The sequence below is a fragment of the Palaemon carinicauda genome, chromosome 31, assembly GCF_036898095.1.
Source record: "Palaemon carinicauda isolate YSFRI2023 chromosome 31, ASM3689809v2, whole genome shotgun sequence".
NCBI lineage: Eukaryota > Metazoa > Arthropoda > Malacostraca > Decapoda > Palaemonidae > Palaemon > Palaemon carinicauda.
In genome coordinates, this window is record NC_090755.1 from 63,175,804 (window position 1) to 63,200,860 (window position 25,057).

The 25,057-nt window shown below is 35.9% G+C and overlaps 2 protein-coding genes and 1 pseudogene across 2 annotated transcripts; 2 read left to right on the forward strand and 1 right to left on the reverse strand.

Annotated features, from left to right (window-relative positions):
• Positions 1–1,610: 1,610 nt before the first annotated feature.
• Positions 1,611–2,752, forward strand: LOC137624770 (hemocyanin B chain-like; annotated as a pseudogene).
• A 1,467-nt stretch (positions 2,753–4,219) lies between these two features.
• LOC137624449 (hemocyanin B chain-like) lies at positions 4,220–7,320 on the forward strand. The gene is made up of 3 exons (XM_068355214.1): positions 4,220–4,345; positions 5,217–6,740; positions 6,869–7,320. Exons 1-3 carry the CDS (start codon positions 4,243–4,245, stop codon positions 7,303–7,305), a joined length of 2,064 nt encoding a protein of 687 aa, XP_068211315.1. The 5' UTR covers positions 4,220–4,242; the 3' UTR covers positions 7,306–7,320.
• Positions 7,321–15,860: 8,540 nt separating this feature from the next.
• On the reverse strand, positions 15,861–19,720 carry LOC137624450 (hemocyanin A chain-like). Its single transcript, XM_068355216.1, has 3 exons — positions 19,583–19,720; positions 16,554–18,077; positions 15,861–16,425 (listed from the first exon to the last, which is right to left on the reverse strand). The coding sequence occupies exons 1-3, from the start codon at positions 19,683–19,685 to the stop codon at positions 15,989–15,991; spliced, it is 2,064 nt and encodes a 687-aa protein (XP_068211317.1). The 5' UTR covers positions 19,686–19,720; the 3' UTR covers positions 15,861–15,988.
• Between the last annotated feature and the right edge of the window lie 5,337 nt (positions 19,721–25,057).

Consider the following 25,057-nt stretch of genomic DNA (forward strand, 5'->3'; position numbering starts at 1 on the left):
TGGAAGACTGATATGGTGGGTGCAGGTTTCGGATATCCAACAAGGTTTCATATCAGGCAAGAGCACAATAGATGCAATATTTTCTGAATGACAACTAACACAGAAATATAGAGAAGGAAGAAAGAACTTGTATATGATATTTATTGACTGGAAAAGACATATAACTGTGTACCATGAGAAGAGATTTGGAGGAGTTTGAGACCCAGAGAAATACCTTTAGTATAGGCAAATCTGGTCAGGGATATGCATGAAAATTGTTAAAAAATGGTTCGATGTGAAGCAGAAAACTGCGTGGTATTCAATAAAAAGGTAGGACTTCACTAAGGATTGGCCTTAAGCCCATTTTTATTCCCTCGGTTGCTAGATGTACTCACAGAAATCCCCTGGACAATACTATATGCAGTTGATGGATTTTCATGTGCAACTTATAATGAAGAACTAAAAAGTAAAGCAGAGGGATGGAGGAAATGACTGGAAGAGAGGGGTCTGAGAATGGATAGAATTAAGATGGTAGGAATGTGCTGTGAATTTCAGAAAGCAGAAAGGAAGATCGATTTTAATAAGTTGGAGGAGCTAGAACGTTCTAAATTTTTGAGGTCTGAGATAAAAAATTCCGTAGACCTAGATGGAGAGTTGACCAGAAGGATACAATCAGGTTGGAATAGCTGGAGGAAATGTAGCGGGGTGTTGTGTGATCCTACGATGCCAATAGAGCTAAAGAGCAAGATTCAGCAGCGCCAGGTTGTGAGACCTGCAACGTTGTACTCATTCAAAACATGGGCAACTAAGAGGAGAGATGTGAATAGGATTGATGTAATTAAGATGAGGAGGTTGAGGTGGTAATATGGATTTACTAAAAAGGATAAAGTTAAGAAAAAACATGTTAAAGGCACTATCAAAATAAAGGTAGTAGGTTGGCCAGGGCACCTGCCACCCGTTGAAATACTACCGCTAGAGTTATGGGGTCCTTTGATTGGCCAGATAGTAAGTACTACAGTATATTGGATCCTTCTTTCTGGTTACGGTTAATTTTCCCTTTGCCTACACATACACCAAATAGTCTTGCCTATTCTTTACAGATTCTCCTCTGTCCTCATACAACTGACAACACTTGTGATTACCAAAAAATTCTTCTTCACCCAAGAGGTTAACTACTGCACTGTAATTGTTCAGTGGTCACTTTCCTCTCTGTAAGAGTAGAAGAGACTCTTTAGCTATGGTAAGCAGCTCTTCTAGGAGAAGGACACTCCAAAATCAAAACATTGTTCTCTAGTCTTGGGTAGTGCCATAGCCTCTGTACCATGGTCTTCCACTGTCTTGGGCTGGAGTTCTCTTGCTTAGGGGTACACTTGGGCACACTATTCTATTTTATTTCTCTTCCTCTTGTTTTGATGAGGTTTTTATAGTTTAGGATATATTTCTTTTAATGTTGTTACTGTTCTTAAATATTTTATTTTTCCTTGTTTCCTTTCTCACTGGGCTATTTTCCCTGTTGGAGCTCCTGGGCTTATAGCATTCTTCTTTTCCAACTAGGGTTGTAGCTTAGCAATAATAATAATAATAATAATAATAATAATAATAATAATAATAATCAGCTTCAATAGACTGAGATGGTATGGACAAGTGAAGAAACGAGAGGAAGACCATTCGATAAAGAAGATAATGGATTTAGGAGTACCAGGTGGGAAAAGGTTAGGTAGACCTAAACTGCGATGGATTGAAAGTGTGAAGAAAGATATGAGGGAGTTGGATAGAGCGAGGAAGATGCACAGTGCCGAAAGAAATGGAAGAAAGTGTTAAAGAACCATTATAGCAACTCCAATTAGGGAAAAGCTTGCAGAGAACAAAGATGATTTAAACTTCAAGAGAAAACTCTCCTTCTGGGTACATCATCAGTTGACTGTTCACTTTGACATTGAACGTCTCTCCAACCATTTGGATATGGTAGATGAACTTCAATGGGATAAGCCAGTAAAAGAAGGTTTTGCTCCACATACTATCTATAAATATGGAGGTGAATTCCCTGCTCGTCCTGATCACATCCACTTTGAAGACGTTGATGGAGTAGCTCGAGTTCGTGACATGATCATCATGGAAAGTCATATTCATGATACTATTGCTCATGGATATATCACTGATAAGGATGGTAAAGTCATTGACATCATGAATGACAGCGGCATTGATAAACTTGGAGACATTATTGAATCATCTATGTACAGTCCCAATGCTCAGTATTATGGTGCTCTCCATAACATGGCTCACATGATGCTTGGGCGTCAAGGAGACCCTGGAGGCATGTTGTATTTTCAACATGCCTCCAGGTGTAATGGAACACTTTGAAACCGCCACCCGTGATCCCACATTCTTCAGACTTCATAAATACATGGATAACACCTTTAAGGAACACAAAGATTCCCTTCCTCCCTACACTCATGATGACCTGGATTTCCCTGGTGTTGACATTGAGAGTGTGGGTGTTGAGGGAGAGCTCAAGACTTACTTTGAGCACTTTGAGTTTGATCTGCGTAATGCTGTAGATAGTGCAGAGGGTATTGCAGAGATTGACCTCAAAGCCCATGTTGACCGCCTCAACCACAATGACTTCTCCTTTGTTGCTGATGTCAACAATAATATTGGAGATAAGGTCCTTTGTACTTTCCGTATCTACTTGTGCTCAGATTACGTCATCAATGGTGAAAAGTTTGATTACACCAACGGCAATTGGCACTGGATTGAAATGGACAAGTTCTAGAAGAAATTTGAAAGTTTACTTTTATTTCATTTTAAAAGTATTTATCATAATAAAAACAAAAAATTGTTCATATTTGTTATGATTTTAGTAGGCTTGTTCTAAGAAAACAGCAAATGTTTTAAATATATTTTCATTTCTTTAAATTCTCATTATTAATTCATATATTTTTCCTGTGTGACAGTGGCTCTTGAAAATAGTCACATTGTAAGGAATCCAAACTTATTTTCATAGATAGTTGCTGATGTACGAAGTGTTAACTCTACTTAGAAAATTATGCAATAATAATAATAATAATAATAACAATAATAATAATAATAATAATAATAGCAGTAGTAGTAGTAGTAGTAGTAGTAGTAGTAGTAGTAGTAGTAGTAGCAGTAGTAATCATAATTACCCCCTCCTACGCCTTTTTACGCAAAGGGCCTCCGTTAGAGAGAGAGAGAGAGAGAGAGAGAGAGAGAGAGAGAGAGAGAGAGAGAGAGAGAGAGAGAGAGAGAGAGAATAATAATAATAATAATAATAATAATAATAATAATAATAGTAGCAGTAGTAGTAGTAGTAATCATAATCACCCCCTCCTACGCCTTTTTACGCAAAGGGCATCCGTTAGAGAGAGAGAGAGAGAGAGAGAGAGAGAGAGAGAGAGAGAGAGAGAGAGAGAATAATAATAATAATAATAGTAATAATAATAATAATAATGAAGAAGCTTATAAAAAATACTTGAAATTATTAAATACCTAATATATTTCATATTCGAAATCTTACCTAGTCGCAAAGATTTTTCATTCTTATCAGCGAGCCACTTGAGACATGAATTGCACTGTGTATTGTTTTACCTAAAATATTATTTTTCTTATATAACCAGAATGATGTGACTAAGAAAAGTTTATTTATTGCATATTAAAACACAAGGTTTTATCTACTCACGTATTAAACATGGTGTATTCTACAATAAGGCAGTACTTTAGATTAGAAACTCTGAGATGATAATGTTGAAGATTATATTAATATTTGAAGATACTTTCCCTTGATAATTATTTTCTCCATTTTCCCTAATTCGCATAACTTTCGTTCGTCAATAAGATTCCAATAGGCTTAAATTAAATAGGCTTATAATACTAACAAATACTTCTGGAGGCCAAAAACTGAGGAAAGTCACTCAATTTTTCTAACATCATTGAATTTATTAAAGACAACTATCACACCTCCATGGATTTTATCTTAGCTTCCAAGATATACTGTAAGAGCATTTATGAATCTTACCATTAAACATCATCATCAGCTTAAAAAAAAAAAAAAAAAAAAAAAAAAAAAAAAAAAATAAAAAAAGAATCCGAAAGGTTAACATGATGGAAGATAACAATAAATTTATCAGTGTCTACGGCCTATGAAGATAATCATCGAGGGCCCCTTAATGTGGACTTTGTCTTAGGCTGTAATGAAAAGGACGGTATATAAGGAGGGGGATTTCATTGTATACTCACAGCACAATGAAGGTGTTTGTCTTGTGCACTCTGTTGGCTGCGGCCGCCGCCTGGCCTAGCTTCGACTTCGAGAGTCTTTCGCTGGATGGCTTCCAGAGTGACGCTTCAGGTGAGAATATAATGGAGTCTCATTAAAATAGTTAATAAATTAGTTGCGTTTTACAGGACTGGTCGGGCCTTATAAGTAGCCACAGTCAATTGATGAGTGTATTGATGTTTTATGTCTATTCATAAAGTAAATGTTTACTGTTTTTTTTTTTTTTCAATTGTGTCTATACTACATGGTTAATGCTCTCTTGATAGCAACAATCACTTTCTTAACTCATCTGATTTGAATTAACATTTAACACATTCGTTTCCTGCGTGAGAGAGCCCTGCTTTCTAAATCCGATACGTCATCCCTTATGACAAGGCAGTACAACAACATATCTTCTAAATATTTAGATACACTACTTTTCTCACAGCTCAGTTTTTGTGTAGAAAAATCTTATTTCTGCATATTATAGATCAAGTTATAATGATGTATAAATTAGATTTTTTTCTTGTGAATGTCTTGTGTGGAAAATGTTGCATTTTTTTTTTTTTTACTTTTGTACTAGGTTGAACCTTTCTAATATTAATTTCTATGTTTCTCCTTATTTCTATTATAAGAAAAAATCACAACTAAAGTCTTATGATTTAATATAAATGTAAAAGTTTGTTAAATTAACAGATAATGTGACTTTGACGAAAGATTTCATTTTTTGGGGAAAGAAATTACTTAAAACGAATAGATATGAAAAGTACTTTGCCATATTTCAAATCATACAATCAATGAGAATTAGGTGTTTGTATTCACTATTCCATTGAAATATTTATAATGATAAAAACTACCGCAGAATACAAAAGGCTTTAAATTTGAGATATTAATTACTCCAAACTTTAGTAACTGTTTTACTTTTAAAATACTTTACATATAAATCTGCGTTGCTACATTTCAGATGTCCCACTGACAAAAAGACAACAAGATGTGAACCATCTGCTCTGGAAAGTATATGATCACCTACACTTTGATGACCTGAAAGGATATGCGGAAAGTTTCGATCCTGAGGCTGATACCTCCATGTATAAGGATGGAGGTGAAGCTGTCCATCGCCTTGTAAAGGAATTCAAAGATCACAGACTTTTGGAGCAGCACCACTGGTTCTCTCTCTTCAATGAACGCCAGAGGGAAGAAGCTCTTATGCTTTTTGACGTTCTGATGCAGTGTAAGACATGGGACTGTGCTGTCCACAATGCTGCATACTGGCGTGAGCGCATGAATGAAGGAGAGTTTGTGTATGCCCTTTACACTGCTGTTATTCACTCTGATCTTGGACATGGTATTGTCCTCCCTCCTCTGTATGAGGTTACTCCTCACATGTTCACAAACAGTGAAGTTATCCAGAAGGCTTACACTGCAAAAATGACACACACACCAGGCAATTTCCACATGGAATTCACTGGAACTAAGAAGAACAAGGAACAGCGTGTGGCCTATTTTGGAGAGGATATTGGTATGAATGTGCACCACGTTACATGGCATATGGATTATCCCTTCTGGTGGGAAGACAAATATGGACATCATTTGGACCGCAAGGGAGAACTCTTCTTCTGGGTACATCATCAGCTGACTGTTCGCTTTGATTCTGAACGTCTATCCAACTATTTGGATATGGTAGATGAACTTCACTGGGAGAAGCCAGTTGAGGAAGGATTTGCTCCACACACTATCTATAAGTATGGTGGTGAATTCCCTGCTCGTCCAGACCACATCCACTTTGAAGATGTTGATGGAGTAGCCAGAGTTCGTGACATGGTTATTACAGAAAGTCGCATCCGTGATGCTATAGCTCATGGATACATCACTGACAAAGATGGCAAAGTTATTGATATCAGGAATGACGAAGGCATTGACAAACTTGGTGACATTATTGAATCTTCTATGTACAGTCCTAATGTCCAGTATTATGGAGCTCTTCACAACATGGCCCACATTATGCTTGGCCGTCAAGGTGATCCTCACGGAAAGTATAATATGCCTCCAGGTGTTATGGAACACTTTGAGACAGCCACTCGTGACCCTACTTTCTTCAGACTTCATAAATATATGGACAACATTTTCAAAGAGCATAAGGATACCCTTACTCCATACACTCATGAGGATTTGGATTTCCCTGGAATTGATGTAGAAAGCATTAGTGTGGAAGGACCACTTAGAACCTATTTTGAAGATTATGAGTTTGACCTAAGAAATGCAGTCGACAGCGCAGCAGGTATCAATGATGTTGACCTGAAAGCACACGTTCCTCGTCTTAACCATCACGACTTCACTTATGTTGCTAATATCAACAACAATAATGGCAATGAAGTAGTTGCTACTTTCCGTTTGTATTTGTGCCCTGATCATGACAACAATGGAGAGAAATTCAGTTATGAAAATGGTCACTGGCACTGCATTGAAATGGACAAGTTCTGGAAGAAATGTAAGTATTGACTTCTATCGTTTTCAAGGTTTAATCTTACATGGATTACAACATTTCAATTGTTTTATATGGTAATCATTATTATTTTCAATTACTGATATAATTAAATTTTTGTTTTGTGTCAACAGTATCTCCAGGAGCTAATCACGTTGAAAGAAAGTCAACTGAATCATCAGTTACTGTCCCAGATGTACCAAGCTTCCAGTCCCTCATTGATGCTGCTGATAGTGGTAGTTTCGACATGCATGAATTTGAAAGGTCTTGTGGTATCCCCAACAGGATGCTCTTACCTAAGGGTAAGAAGGACGGCATGGAATTTTCTCTCTTCTTGGCTGTCACAGATGGTAGCTATGATCTAACTCATACTGAGGTTGATTCAGAACATGGTGGTACACACGCTCACTGTGGTGCCCACGGAGAAATCTATCCAGACAAGCGCCCCATGGGCTTCCCTCTGGATCGCAAAATCCCAGACAGACGTGTCTTTGATGAAACTACAAATATCAAATTCAGTCATGTTAAAGTATATCATGATGAACGTAAACACACCATTTTAGGTCATTAGTCACTATTAACTCCTGTGTATTTTCAACATGACTACAATTAAAGTTTTTTACTTTTAATTATCTGTTCTTCAAAGTAAGCATGACTATTTAAAAACCCTTAAAAATAAAAAAATACTGTTTAAAGATGTTTTCCTTTCCTTTGCTGATTTTAGGGGGCATCCCAGTTTATTTATTAATTGGATTCTTTGATTTCCTAAATGTCTTTTATTTGAGATATTTCTTGAGAGTGAACTATTGTTTCCATATTCATTTACAGAACGAAAGATATCAACCCATGTTAGATGAAGGTTATTCCTACTTTCATCCAAATCTTGTTTTTCAAGGGTCCATCAAATATTTCATTGTTGTGACACTTCCCTAGTTGTCATATGACTGACTCTCAGTTTGGTAATGCTAATGAGAACTACTGCTCAACTTCTGTTCTTCATTAATTTAGATGTTTCTTATCATTTTAAACATTAATAAAAGGATTGCCATAGTGTCATTTGGACCTGCTTGATTGTTTGTGACAGACCTGATTGATACCTTTGATATATTTAAGTTTTCATATTTAATCTCTCAATAGATCAATAATTTAGAAAGTGATAAAAGACACATTAACTGATTGGTTATTGATAATAATTTCATACTTTGAATTACATACATCCATTACTTTTACTGACAGGAGGCCAGGTGATTAGAAACTAAAGCTTCCTTATCCTGGTTGTCCAGAAGCTTAAGTAATACAGTATGTAGATAGATGTTGAAGGGCAACTTAATATCTGGCATTCCTCAAGGTAGTGTACTTGGTTTATTATATTTAATATTATATACCCATGACCTGTTTTTGATCTTGAAAACAAGCTTGAAGAATATGCATCAATTCCATTCCCCAAATGTAAACATGTGGTTGGGAAAACCCTCAATAGAGATCTAGTTATAATTAGTGCATGGTTCGAATTATACTAGATGATGTTGAATCAAAAAACCTAAAATATAATTGTAAATAGGTCAAAGGCAGTGGATCCTCAACGTCAAGATCATTTCATTCACAATATCTCTAACTTCATACAAATGATTTAAAATTTGAATTACAATTTTTAGTTGAAAAGCTCCTTTTGAGATACACATCCAGTCGGTTTCTTCTTTAATTGCAAAAAGAACGAATACAATGAAAAAGTCTCTTTCCATTGACTGACTAAATCCATGGGGGATTCATTGGCTAGATTCATCTAAAGGATAGCCAGTTCCTTGTGATGCATATCACCTACTTAACTAAGGCGCAAGTGACCCTTAGCGATCTATACTAATTGCAGTAAGATCCTCCGACAGGTATCAGGAGTAGAAGCTGAAAAGACATCTTGTCTATCTCCTCAAACGTAATCCGTCACCCTGCTGCCAGTGACTTCATCAAGATTTAGGGGGGCATTTCCTCCACAACAAAAGTTCTCATTACTCCACCAGGTTGTTCATCCGCTTATACAACCATTGGCAAAGATGGATTGCTAAGATATACTGCCTAACTGACTAGCAATTACGTTTACCATTTCTGGTAAAACTCAGGAACATAAATGGTGGTCTACCCTTAAATCTGCACTCTTTGGTGTAGATGCATCAGTTCCTCCTTTACTTAAACCAGATGGCTCAGTCACTCACTGTCCAAAGGAAAAGGCAACCCTTTTGGCTGATGTTTTTGACAGTAAACAGAGTAATGAAAAACTTGAACTTCCTCATTCATGTTTTCCTGAGGTTAAACTAACTAGTTTAGCTTTTTGATCTCGTGAAATTAAAGCTCTGTTGATGGACCTTGATGCTTATGGAGGTGTAGATCCAAATGGTATTTTTCCATTGTTTTTTTTATAAAGACAGCAGATTTCTTAGCTCCAAAGCTCTCTGTTATTTTGAGCAAGTTAGCAAGAGGAGCTTTTAGCACTTGTTGAAGGATTGGTAATGTTACTCCTCTATGTAAATGTGTTTATGGTAGCTCAAGTCCCACTGATTACCGCCCAATTTCCATAACTCCCATATTATTATCTAAAGTTTTTGAGCGTCTTCTGGCAAAAAGTCTTAATAGGTTTGCTGAAAGTAATCATCTATTCCCTAGTTTGCAATTTGGCTTTCATAAAGGCCTAGGAGCATGTGATGCCCTTCTTACAATCTCCAATGCTGTACAGAAATCCCTTGATTGTGGTCATGAAGTTCATATGATTGGCCTTGATTTTAGTGCTGCTTTTGACCGTGTTAATCATGAGGCCCTTATTTTCAAACTCAAACAGTTGGGAGTGGGTGGGTCATTTCTTAGTATTATTATTGATTTTTTAAGTAATAGATCTCAAAGAGTTGTCGTTGATGGGCACCATAATGAGTATAGGAATATGATATCCGGTGTTCCACAGGGTAGTGTTCTTGGCCCATTACTTTTCATACGATATACACATGACATGTGGTTTGGCCTAGAAAACAAGCTTGTTGCATATGCAGATGATGCTACTCTCTTTGCATCAATTCCATCCCCTGAATGTAGATCTGGGGTTGGTGAATCCCTTAATAGAGATTTAGCTAAAATTAGTGCATGATGCAAATTATGGGGTATGAAGTTGAATCCTAACAAAACTCAAAGTAAGTAGGTCAAGGACGGTGGCTCCTCAACATCCAGATCTCAGTATTGATAATGTTTCTTTAAATTTGTATGAATCTTTTAAAATTTTAGGTTTGATTCTCGACAGCAAATTTACTTTTGAGAAATATATTGGGTCTGTGTTTTCTTCAATTGCACAAAAAATTGGCTTATTGAGAAAGTCTTTTAAGATTTTCGGTGATCAATCAATTCTGAAGAAGTGTTTTAATTATTTTATTCTACCTTGTTTTAAGTATTGTTCTCCTGTATGGTGTCAGCTGCTGATTCTCATCTTAATTTGTTGGATAGAAACTTACGGTCTAGTAAATTTCTTATTCATGATCTAGATATTAATCTTTGTCACCGTCGTTCAATTAGTTCATTATGCATGTTGCATAAGATTTTTCATAACTCTGACCATCCTTTACATTCAGATCTCCCTGGACAATTCTATCCTGTTCGTAATACTTGGCAGGCAGTTAATTCTAATAGCCAGGCCTTCTCCATCATGAGTCTCAATACTACACAGTATTCTAGAAGTGTTATTCCAGCTGTTACCTAGTTGTGGAATGATTTTCCTAATCGGGTAGTTGAATCAGTAGAACTTCAAAAGTTCAAAGTTGGAGCAAATGTTTTTATGTTGACCAGGCTGACATGAGTCTTTTTATAGTTCATATATGACATACCTGTTTTTGACGTTAATAGTTTATATAAGACATATCTGTTTTGACGTTGTTACTGTTTTAGAATGATTTATTGTTAACTTGTTCTCATCATTTATTCATTTCCTTATTTCCTTTCCTCACTGGGCTATTTTTCCCTATTGGAGCCCTTGGGCTTATAGCATCTTGCTTTTCCAACTATGGTTGTAGCTTGGCTAGTAATAATAATAATAAAAATATTATATCAAAACAAGAAATGTATTTACAATAGAATTTAAGAGCTTTACTATTCACCATGAAAAAAAAAAATGGCATTGCTGTAAGTAATGTGAGGTAAAGATACCATGAAAATGTAGTTTAAAGGTTTAAAGGCAGCTCATGAATGGCTTTGGCAAGGTACAGTGACAATACCCTATCAAGCAGGACAATGCCCTAATGACTGACCATATATACATATGATCAGCGTCAAAGCCCCCTCTTCACCCAAACTAGGACTAAGGTGGACCAGGCAATGGCTGCTGATGTCTCAGCAGATAGACCTATTGGTTTCCCCAAAATCCCCATCCTTAGCTCACCAAGATGGTGAGGTAGTAGCGACCAAAGGAACCAACGAGTTTGAGCGGGACTCGAACCCCAGTCTGGCGCTCACCAGTCAGGGACGTTACCACATAGGCCACCACAACCCTAAGTTGGTGATAATAGAGTTATAGACACCACACGAGGTAGTCACAGAGAGATACTTATATGTAAAAAAATCAAGGTTAATCCAAAAGACTGTAAAAATAAAAACTCATAAAAATAATTAAATGCAATTGTTCAACAGTACAAGAAAAAAACCCTAATTTGCCAAACTTATAACAGGGGTCCACTAGGAACTAGAAGAGTTGGAAGACCCAAGCCTACATGGCTGAGACTTATGAAGCGTTAAGTAGGAGATGACGAATGGAGAAGTATTGAATTAAATGCTCAAAATAGGGACGACTGGTGAAATCTAACCGAGGCTCTTAGCGTCAATAGGTGTAGGAGGAGATGATGATGATGATGAATGAAAATGTCTTCTGTCTATTCTAGAGAAATGTTCGAAGTCTTTCACTTTACCCTGTTTTGAGTATTGTTCTCCTGTCTGGTCTTCAAGTGCAGACTTCCATCCTAATTTGTTAAATAAAATTCTTTTGGTGTATTGGATTCCTTATCCCTAATTTGGATATTACTTTCTATCACTATCGTTCAGTTAGTCATAATCCAGACCATCCTTTGCATTCAGATCTTGCAAGACTATACCCTCCGGAATGTTTTACAAGGTATGCAATTAATTCTAACAGTCTTTTCTTCATCATAAATCATCAATTAAGCACAAGCATGTGGGTTTTCATTTTCAAAATGTACATGATCTAAATGGAACTAATACTTGGTTAATTAAGTGTAAAATATTTTGCATAAGACTTTTGGATCGGGATGAGCTTGTAAGTATCTTGTCTTTATTCATTTATACATCCCTCCTTCTTTGTTATAAATATACATGATCTCTTTAAATTGAAGATCTGTAAGTGACAGGGAGAAATGTGTGAGAGAGAAAACGATGATTATACTAATTATTTACTAATACAAAATATATTGCTTGAATTTTATCAAACTTGATTGTGGGTAGCTTCTCAGAAGATAAAAGTTATCATAGAATTTGAGATTAATGAGACATTTACAGGTTTTGATTCTTCAGATGTCCCTTTGATGTGATCCACTTGCTCTGGAAGATTATCCTTTGACCCTGAGGCAGACACCTCAATGTACAAAGACGGAGGTGAAACTGCCCATCACATTGTTAAGGAATAAAAGGACCACAGACTACTGGAACAGCACTACTGGTACTCTCTTTTCAATAAACGTCAGAGGGAGGAGGCTCTAATGCTCTTTGATTTGTTTATGCAGTACAAGAACTAGGACTGTGCTGTTCACAATACTGCAAACTGGCGTAGCAACATGCACAAAGGAGAGTTTGTGTATACCCTTTACACTGCTGTTATTCACTCTGATCTTGGACATGCCATTGTCCTTCCTCCTCTGTATGAGGTTACCTCTCACATGTTCACAAACAGTGACGTTATCCAGGAGTGACATTATGCACTGCAAAATTGACAAACAAACAAGGCAATTTCCACATGGAACAAGGAACTGATTGTGGCCTATCTTGGAAAGGATATTGGTATAAATGTGCATCACGTTACATGGTATATGGATTATCCCTTCTCTTGGGAAGACAAATATGGGCATCATTTAGATATCAAAGGAGAACTCTTCCTTTGGGTACATCATCAGTCGACTGCTCGCTTTGACAATGAGCACCTCTCCAATCATTTGGATATGGTAGATGAACTTCAGACTGGCGAAATCTCACTGAGGCCCTTTGTGTCAATAGGCGTAGGAGGAGATGATAATGAGACGAATTTCAATGGGATAAGACAGTTGAAGCAGATTTTTCCCCAAACACTATCTACAAATATGAAGGAGAATTCCCTGCTCAAACAAATTCACCCACTTTGAAGACGTTGATGGAGTAGTTTGAGTTTGTCATATGATCATAATGGAAAGTTGCATCTATGATGCTATTGCTCATGGATATATTTGGATTTATTTTCAAATTTCTTACATAAAATTTATCAAAATTCACCAAGTTCTTCCTGTATCAGTTCCTCTATTATCTGTCTCACAGTGAAAAAAAAAACCTCATATACCAAGTAAAATTGTGTACTGCATAATTCTTACAGTAAATTTTATCACATTTACCTTATTCAGTGGAGCAATTATTCTTCTCACCAATTCCTCCCAATTCTTTCTTTTATTCAGACATACTTTGTAAACCTTGATCAACCAATAAGTTCCACTATCATCACCCTACTAAAGTATCTCACTTGTAATTCCAAGTCCTAATGTCTTTCCTTTCTTCAACTTCTTTTATGCCTTACTAATATGTTCAACAGTCACATCCACTAGTATTACCCGTCTTATGCAAAGCTTTACCGCCAGTGTGTCTGTCATCTTTGCTTCTCTTGTATCATAAATATTCAACAAATACTCACTTTATTACCTAAGCACTGAATTTGCTTCACACAGAATAAGTACATTTGAATCTTTTATTTTCTTCAAAATCCATTTCTTCATTAAGCCTTCTCTCTGCTTCCACCTCCTGGTAGAACAAATCCTTAAACTCATTAAAATCTTTGTTTATTTCTCCCCATTATTTTCCTTATATGCCTTTGCATCTTTGTTCTTAACTACCTTATCCAGCTTGCAATAGGTCTGCAGATAATATTCTCTTCAGTCATTGAGCTCGGTCTAAAACTGCCAATTCCTTGGTGAGATGGTATACTTCTTAAGTGGTAGAAGACCTTCTTACCCTAACACTCAAGTGGCATCATATTTTCCACTACAGAGGGATTTGGGTTGAGTAAAAACGATAACATTCATACTATACTGTATGGTTTGAAAGGCACCAAAAGACCAGGGCATGGAGTTTGAATCCCAGTACACTGAACTAACATTGAAAGTATATATACATGCACATACATATGTGTTTATATATATATACCTACTTTATATATATATATATATATATATATATATATATATATATCTATAAATATATATATATATATATATATATATATATATATAATGTATGTATACACATACACACACACACACACACACACACACACACACACATATATATATATATATATATATATATATATATATATATATATATATATATATATATATACATACATATATATATTGTGCTAGGAAAACTCGGTTTTGGAAAATTCTGTCTCAAAACCATGTTGAATATTCACGTCTTGAATGGTAGATAAAAATTATCACGACCTCTAACAAAGCTTCAGAAAGGCAAATAAAATGTATAAATGTGTACTTATGTTTAATTAATTCATTAGATTTACGTTAAGCACAGAAAAATATTAAAGGAATTCTGTATGAAAAAATAGGCAGCTTATCTCTAGAAACCAGCTTGCCTTTCCCAGAGTCAATTTATACCGAAATCGTATTTGAAGTCTGTGTGACAACCATGTGCAAACTTGGGGTAAAGGTTAGGGTTAATTCAGTCACCTTTTGCTCGACCTTTACCTTAGCCTATGACCTAGGACTTCCAAAACTGAATCACTTCCACGTCTCAATGTATCAATTAATCTCTGAAATTTTCATTACTCAGTGAGTAAAATAGTGGCTGAGCACAAACACACAAAAGGACAAACAGACAAACACGGGCGAAAACATAGCCTCTCAACTTCGTTGGCGGAAGTAACAAATAAGCAAACCCATAAACAGACGAAACAGACAGGGGCGAGAGCATACCTTTTCGAAAATTTACAACTAACAATCACACTTGAAATTCTAAATCAGTTGTATAAAGTTAAGAGATATTATCAATGAAATGTTCTGGATGTTAATGAGCCACTGGCCTTGACATACTTACAATCATATCTTAAGCTTTTTACGGTTCACCTTCACCTACCATAATTTGAACCATGAACTAATTTAAGCTAGATCTCTATTAAAGATGCATATTCAATAAGCTTGTTTTCAAGGCTAGGCAACATATTATGTGTATATAATATGAAACATAATGAACCAAGAATACTACCTTGGGGAAGACCAGATATTACATCTTTTGAGTTTCTTATGACCCAGCTTGCTGCCAATTAAAGTAATGGATGTATGTAATTGAAAGTATGATATCATAATCAATAAAGAATCAGCCAATCCCTCTTTGATTGCTTTTTATTCTTGATCTATTTAGAGAGGATGAAGTAAGCAAACTTCAGCATATCAAGGACAAATATCAGCTCTGAAGCAGACAATCAAGGAGGGCTAACTGACACTATGGTAAGCCTTTTAACAATTTTTCAAATGATAAGAAACGCATCTTAAACAAGGAAGAATAGTTCAGCAGTGGTACTCATTAGTATAACCAGACCGAGTGTCATTCATATAACAGCTTGGGTTTGTCACATAATTGAAATATTTCATGAACCATGGAAAAACAAGCTTTGCTTGAAAGTAGTAGAAACCTACAACTAATATATGCTCAAGTTCATGCTCATTTAAAATTTCCCTCAACATTTCTTGCTCTATGTAAATACACAAGAATAATAGCTCAACCTTAGAAAATATCTCAAACAGAAGAGATTTAGAAAATCAGAGAATGCAGTCAATAAAAAAAATAGATATAAGGGCAATCTAATTTATGCCCCATAAAATCAGAAAAGGAAAGGAAAACATATTTAGACAGCATTATTTTATTTTTTAAGCGTTTTTAAACAGTCATCCTTACCATCATAAATCCATCATTGAAGTTTAAAAACAAATCAAATTCTAGTCATGAAAAATACACTGTAGTTAGCAGTGACTCTAAGCACCTACAACAGTGAATTTGCGTTCATCATGATATACTTTAACATGACTGAATTTGATATTTGTAGTTTCATCAAAGACACGTCTGTCTGGGATTCTGCGATCCAGAGGGAAGCCCATGGGGCGCTTGTCTGGATAGATTTCTCCGTGGGCACCACAGTGAGCGTGTGTACCACCATGTTCTGAATCAACATCAGGATGAGTAAGATCATAGCTACCATCTGTGACAGCCAAGAAGAGAGAAAAGTCCATGCCGTCCTTCTTACCCTTAGGTAAAAGCATTCTGTTGGGGATACCACAAGACCTTTCAAATTCATGCATGTCGAAACTGCCACTGTCAGCAGCATCCATGAGGGACTGGAAGCTTGGTACATCTGGGACAGTAACTGATGATTCACTTGACTTCCTTTCAACGTGATTAGCTCCTGGAGATACTGTTGACACAAAACAAAAATTTAATTATATCAGTGATTAAAAATAATATTGATTACCATATAAAACCATTAAAATGTTGTAATCCATATAAGATTAAACCTTGGAAAAGATAGAAGTCAATACTTACATTTCTTCCAGAACTTGTCCATTTCAATGCAGTGCCAGTGACCATTTTCATAAGTGAATTTCTCTCCATTGTTGTCATAATCAGGGCACAAATACAAACGGAAAGTAGCAACTACTTCATTGCCATTGTTGTTGTTGACATCAGCAGCAAAGGTAAAGTCATGGTGGTTAAGCCGGGCAACGTGTGCCTTTAAGTCAACCATGGCAACACCTTCTGCACTGTCTACAGCATTTCTTAGGTCAAACTCATAGTCCTCAAAGTAAGTTCTAAGGGGCCCCTTAACAGCAATGCTTTCTACATCAATTCCAGGGAAATCCAAATCCTCATGAGTGTATGGTGTAAGGGTATCCTTATGCTCTTTGAAAATGTTGTCCATATATTTATGAAGTCTGAAGAAAGTAGGGTCACGAGTGGCTGTCTCGAAATGTTCCATAACACCTGGAGGCATATTATACTTTCCATGGGGATCACCTTGACGGCCAAGCATAATGTGGGCCATGTTGTGAAGAGCTCCATAATACTGGACATTAGGACTGTACATAGATGATTCAATAATGTCACCAAGTTTGTCAATGCCTTGGTCATTCCTGATATCAATAACTTTGCCATCTTTGCCTGTGATGTATCCATGAGCTATAGCATCACGGATGCGACTTTCTGTAATAACCATGTCACGGACTCTGGCTACTCCATCAACATCTTCAAAGTGGATGTGGTCTGGACGAGCAGGGAATTCACCACCATACTTATAGATAGTGTGTGGAGCAAATCCTTCCTCAACTGGCTTCTCCCAGTGAAGTTCATCTACCATATCCAAATAGTTGGATAGACGTTCAGAATCAAAGCGAACAGTGAGCTGATGATGTACCCAGAAGAAGAGTTCTCCCTTGCGGTCCAAATGATGTCCATATTTGTCTTCCCACCAGAAGGGATAATCCATATGCCATGTAACGTGATGCACATTCATACCGATATCCTCTCCAAAGTAGGCCACACGCTGTTCCTTGTTCTTCTTAGTGCCAGTGAATTCCATGTGGAAATTGCCTTGTTTGTTTGTCATTTTTGCAGTGTAAGCCTTCTGGATAACTTCACTGTTTGTGAACATGTGAGGAGTAACCTCATACAGAGGAGGGAGGACGATGCCATGTCCAAGATCAGAGTGAATAACAGCAGTGTAAAGGGCATACACAAACTCTCCTTCATTCATGCGCTCACGCCAGTAAGCAGCATTGTGGACAGCACTGTCCCATGTCTTACACTGCATCAGAACGTCAAAAAGCATAAGAGCTTCTTCCCTCTGGCGTTCATTGAAGAGAGAGAACCAGTGGTGCTGCTCCAAAAGTCTGTGATCTTTGAATTCCTTTACAAGGCGATGGACAGCTTCACCTCCATCCTTATACATGGAGGTATCAGCCTCAGGATCGAAACTTTCTGCATAACCTTTCAGGTCATCAAAGGTTAGATGATCATATACTTTCCAGAGCAGATGGTTCACATCTTGTTGCCTCTTTGCCAATGGGACATCTAAAATAAAATAACATAAAAGTAAATAACTACTTCCTTGTAAAATGTAACATATCCTTAATTGCAATTTAATAAATTATTGTTTCGAAATATTACAGAAATGACATCATTATCTATATTTCTTAATAAAGCTTATTGAAATAATTACGAAAAAAATGAGAAATGAAAAGTAGATTATTACTTGAATCTTGGTTTTCACTCAGATAAACTTTCAATGCCATATTATTCACCAAGTCAAAATGCAAAGACATTTCTATAACATTTATAATGAACATTTACCACAAAAAAGTTTTGTAATTACAATAATTTCTGCGTTTAATCAACGTAAATTTCCAAATTAGAAAATAAAACTATATATAAATGATTACGTTCAACAAGAAATTAGATTTGCATATCTTTTAACTAATCAACAATAATAACGATTATCACGATACATAATATCAGCTGTTTACATTAATAGGACATTTAGTTTTTATAATAGTTCCAGATATGTAATACTGCTAACAAGAAAAAATAGCCAGTTTAGTAATATATTAAAGCTTGGACATACATTATGATTTAAAAGGCTAGGCAATACATTATCAAAATTTCTTTTAAAATTATTCGCAAAGAAAACCAATTTCTCTTCCACAACCCAAAATATTGTATAATCTGGCAATAATTTTACCAATGCCAAAGGAACTTTTATTCAAACTGTTCAAATGTTATTAGAATTAAGATAAAAAAAATAAATAACATTAAAAAATTGAATTAGAGAAAATATAGAAAATAGCCGTACCTTGCAATTCTATGAAATAAATATACTAAATAAAACTAGGATCCACAACTCGTCAACAATATGCTATTCAAACCGCCTCCAAAACTTCTCGAGTGATATCTTGTGGTCAGATACAAAGATTATTATTATTATTATTATTATTATTATTATTATTATTATTATTATTATTATTATTACTAGCTAAGCTACAACCCTAGTTAAAAAAGTAGGATACTATTAGTCCAAGGGCTCCAGCAGAGAAAAATACCCCAGTGAGGAAAGTGAATAAGGAAACAAATACATTACAAGAGAAGTAACTAACAATTAAAATTAAATATTCTAAGAACAGTACGAACCTTAAAATATCTTTCATACTGTATTATATAAACTATAAAAACTCCAAATAACAAGAGGAAAAGAAATAAGATAGAAGTGTGCCCGATTGTACCCTCAAGCAAGAGAACTCTACTCCAAGGTAGTTGAAGACCATGCGACAGACTATTATTATTATTATTATTATTATTATCATTATTAACTGGTAAGTTACAACCCTAGTTGGAAAAGCAGGATGATGCTATAAGCCCAAGGGCTCCAACAGGGAAAATAGCCCAGTGAGGAAAGGAAAAAAAGAAAAAATAAAATATTTTAAGAACAGCCTAGCCTAACTAGGGCTTCTAGTGACGGCAAATACAAACGAAAAAAGGAATGTATTTTCGGCTAAAATGCCACAAAAAGATTCCAATCTTACCCGAAGCGTCGCTCTGGAAACCCTCCAGGGAAAGGCTCTCGAAGCCGAAGCTTGGCCAGGCGGCGGCAGCTGCCACAAGCGCGAAGAAGACAAACACCTTCATTGTGCTGTGACGAACTGCAGAGACTTGCCTACTTATATACACGCCGGTCCATCAAGCAGGGGACAAAGTCCGTCGACAAAAAGATCAAATTAACATGCACACAATAGTTAGCTGTCTCTGATAAGGATATCATCAGTTGTCCTTATCTTCATCGAATGATCAACACCAATTACGGCTTCTCTCAAGTGCTAAGGACATTAGGGTGTTATTGGTTCAGCAAAGCTGGACAAAAATATTCCCTTTTGGTTATGACAGTGTTCAACATTAGGTAGAACTATCATATTACTTGCTTTCATGTAATAAACAAATGTGATTATTTGATTCAGTAACATGGATCATATAATACTAAAAATATCTTAATATAATTATTTAATATTTCACTCATTTAAAAAGTATTTTCATTTCCATATAACTACATAATTCTACTTATTAGACATCAAAATATCGTTCAGAAATTCGTACTTAACATATTCTTGTTGCAGAGAATGTTTTTATGCTAAACAGGCTGACATACTGTCCACGTCTCTTCCTAGTTTAATATGACATATATTTTAACGTTGGTAGCCTACTGATCTAAGATATACTTTATTCTGTATTCAATAGTTTTCAAATGGTTTATCTATTTTGTTATTTTCTTCCCTCACAGGGCTATTTTTCCCTGTTGGAGCGATTGGGCTTATAGCATCCTGCTTTCCCAACTAGAGTTGTAGCTTAACTAATAATAATAATAGCAAATACAACAATATACACAATAAATAAACAAAAAATTTGCCTAAATGCATACATACATACATACATACATACATACATACACACACACACACACACACACACACATATATATATATATATATATATATATATATATATATATATATATATACACATAAGTGAAATTCAGTTGCTGAAGAGAGGATGAACAAAATGTGCAAAAAAATTTCCTTTTTATATACCTACATAAAGATCACCTATTAGCAGTGTGTCGAATTGTCCTACAGACTGCATCATCCCCCTATATCTTGAAATCACTTTCATCCATCCTAGACACTAAGGGCCTTTTCCGCTATTCTTCCAACTACATTAAGGGCCTTTTCAGCCATTCTTCCAACGACATTAAGGGCCTTTTCAAGGGCCTTTTCATCCATTCTTCTAACCACATTACGGACCTTTTCATCCATTCTTCCAACCACATTAAGGGCCTTTTCTTCCATTCTTCCAACCTCACCAAACCACAAAATAAAAAAAAATAGACTTGCCCAACCTCTGACCTATGCTAACTTTCATACCACTTTTCAGTGTCTCAACATTTCTAACATCTTTAATTCTTCTTACAACAAAAATGCTAAGCACAGTACATTTCAACAGCGCTTCATTTTATCCTATTTCAATATAACCCCATCCTATCCATATACAAGAGTTGGCTCAACATTCTCTTCATAAGTTCTATTTATTATCTTCTTAATCTTCAGCAAGCACCGTGCTACATCTTTTTTACTCCCACTAGTGTTTGTGTTTAAGCCTAAAAGAATATGAAAACTAATGGATAGTATCCTTCCTCCATCCATATTAGCATTTATTATTCCATATTCCAGGTTTCCATTTATCCTAACAACCTAATCTTCCTTTCTCATACAGTGGTTTCAAATTTCTCATCCTGCAAACACTTTCAATCTTTTTGAAGATATTTCTTTTCTCCATCTCGATCTCCGGCTGCAAACATCAACCATCCTGTAGCATATTCACAAGTTCTATTCTAATCTCATATCTTTGTACCCACATTTCTCTGGTATCTTTCCTTGAAGATAGTGAATAGACCTCGAGATAAAACACACTGCTATTCAGACACAATACTAAACCAAATCACAAAGCACTCTCCCATATACACATTATAGTAAATAGCTTACTTCCATTAAAAAAACTTAATTTCACTGTTAACAGCTTCAACACCATTCACTTCACTGTCTTAGTCGATTGAACCAGATGCTTTTTTTTCTAATATCCATATGTCTATAAACAGTTACTCGACCTTCCTAGTACATTTTCAAAAACCAAGGGTCTGATATGATCCATTCTTTCAACTATCCCTTCCTCAATCAAAATATTATTCTCTGATATATTAAGAATAATTTTTCTGCTATAGTATCATTATCATTATTATTATCATTACTGCTATTATACTTATTATTATTATTACTAGACAAACTGCACCCTTATTTGGAAAAGCAGATTGCTACAAGCTCAAGGGCTTCAAAAAGGAAACAGTCCAGTGAGGAAAGAAAATAAGGAAATAACGAATAAAAAGTATATATGAGAAGTAATGAATAAAATATACACAATATCCTAAGATCAGTAACAATGTTCAAATAGACCTGCAATATAAACTATGGTAGGAGATTTATGGCGACATTCCATTAAAGCTATACAGGAAACATGTTGTATGCAACTTGACTGGCTTTCAACCAGGAAAAATGTTGCCTGCAATATGGTGATATCGTTGTTGCTTGTAGCATCCTACAAGTTATGTTGGGTATTGAACGACACAAACCATTTCTGCCAATTCAACAAACTCAAGGAAATTGCAACCCAATGTCTCAGCTGATGGTCAGTGTCGCTTCATACGAGTATCTATAGTCCATTTCTTTTAGCAATGCATATTTGCACAGACTTGCAGCGGTGCCCTTTTAGCTCGGAAATATTTCCGGATCGCTGATTGGTTGGACAAGATAATTCGAACCAATCACCAACCAGGAAACTTTTCCAAGCTAAAAGGGCACCGCCGCGAGTCGGTGCAAATATGCATCGCTAAAAGAAATGGACTATAGTGCTGTATGCTCGTTTAAAAAAATAAAAAGGAGGAGGAGGAAGCCAATGGTGGAAGAGAGAACTTTTTATAGTCAGTAACTTTGCTTGAAACAATTCTATTGAGTAATTACTGTCCAATGACCTATCAGTATTGATTTAATTACCTTCTCGAGTGAAAAAAATTATCAAGAAGCCTTTCCATCTAAAATTAGGAATTTGGCAACATTGCATTTCCAAATCACTGGCGAAAGCTATAAATCTCTCATGTACCTCTTCAAAATTTCTGGTATGACTATTTCAAGTATACCAAGCAATTATGGAAGCACTATGAGATGTAGTTAAGGTAAGTTTTTTCTTGCGAGCAATTCTGTGGCTTTATACAAGAAAATCATTGCCACGACTGGTGGGAAGGCATGCAACACTGGGCAACAGGCTAATTGTTGCTAAATACATTGGGTTATACAGTAACATGTTCCCACCAGCCACATACCCCGCAACTGTACGCTACATATTACCTTCTGCTGAACTGGTGGAAACACTCGGCATATGCAACAATGTTGCATGCCTCATGTTGCTTGGTGTAAAGGAACCTTTATCTCAACCTGTTCAGCAGAAAAACATTTGCAACAACTTCCAACTTCTGAAGTTCCATCGATTCAACTGCCAGATTACAAAGATCATTCCACAAGAATCTTGTCACAGAAGGAATATAATTTTCATAAAGGTATGTAATGTTTAGTCTTGCTGCAGAGAAGGCAAGCTTGCTAGATTTAAGTGCACACCTAGATTGTGTAGAAGATGGTACAGTCTGGGAAGATTTGAAAGCAAAGGATGGTCAGAATTATGAAAAACATTATGCGACACCCTCAAAAAAGAGACTGAACGACGGTGCCAAAAGTTACTATCCAGATCAGGAATAAGGAATCTAATAGACATTGAGATTTTATTCAACAAATTAATAACAGAGAATGCCGCTGAAGACTGGAGAGGACAACAACACTAAAAACTATGTAAAATGAAAGAATTAAGATATTTCCTTAGGATAGAGTAGTCACATTGAACTCTAAAAAGACTTTCTCAATAAACCAACTTTTTGGGGAAATTGAACAACCAAACCGAATGTGGTTCTTAAAAGTATATCTGCAATCACGAATAACACTTAGAATTTTAAATAAGTTATATATAAGAAAAGAGACATTGTCAATGCAAAGATCTGGTTGTTGAGGAGTTACTTACAATAATACTTTGAGTTTTGTTAGGATTCAACTTCATGCCACATAATATGCACCATGCACTAATTTAAAAAAAATCTCTATTAAGGGATTTAGCAACTATAGGTCTACATTCAGGTGATGGAATGGATGCACAGAGAATAGCATCATTTGCACATGCAGCAACCTTGTTTTCCATGCCAAACCACATATCATGAGTAAATAATATGAGATGTAAAAACCCTTTTGAAATAGGGATACTGTAGTGTGGTGAAAGGGTTTGTGTATCACCATGATTAGTAAAGCTGTACTAGTCAGGGCCATCCATACTACATTGGTTTCCTGTGAGCAATCAGACTAAAGTCCCTCACCATCACCAGTCCGCAATGGCCAGCGTGGTGTTTTTGTTGTTGTTGTAATGGGCCGGGAACGCTATCCTGAGGAACACCAGATATGGCATTCCTACAGTTACTATAGTGCCCAACAACAATTTCTATTTGCAATTTATTACTTGAAAATTCGATAATAATGCTAAGAATCGACCCACCTATTCAAGTTAAAAAAGAAGTGCCTCATGAATAACATGGTTAAAGGCAGCTCTAAAATCTAGTTCAATCATGTGTACCTCCCAACCATAATCAAGGGATTTCTGTACAGCAATGGAAATTGTAAAAAAGGAATCACACAGACCAAGCCCTATACAAAGGCAGAGCTGCAAACTACAGAACAGATGAATACCTTCAGAATACCTATTTAGACGTTTGGCCCAAAATAACCTCCAGAAACTTTATCATAAGGGAGTTTTGTAAATTGGGCGGTAATCAGCAGCAGGGATAATATGACCACAAACATGTTCACCTTACGGAGTGATATTACCAATTCCCAACAAATGCAAAATGAACCTTTTCTTTCAAACTTGTAAAAAATAACAGACAACGTAGAGGCTAAGAAATCACCTATCTTTAGAAAAAAGGAAGAATACTATTTTGTGCCTAAACTTTCATAATTATGAAGGTCCAAGATGATGGTTTTAATTTCACCGGATTGAAAACTGCACTAGTTGGTTTAGCCTCAAGAAAACAGGAATGATAAAGATTGGGTTTCTCACTGCTCAGCTTTCTGTAACACACATTAGCCAAAAGGATTGTCTTTTCCTTTGGACAGTGAGTGACAAAGCCATCTGGATAAGGCCAAGGAGGAACTGTTTAGTCTACACCTGGGTTGTACCAGAAAGGGTTTCTTTTAAGGTCAAATTGTACTACTTTTCGGATGAAGCATAAACTCTGAGCAAAAGCTCTTAGATGAGTATAGTTGTTACAAGTGAAATCTGATCTGCTACTTTTCCAGATATAACAAGCC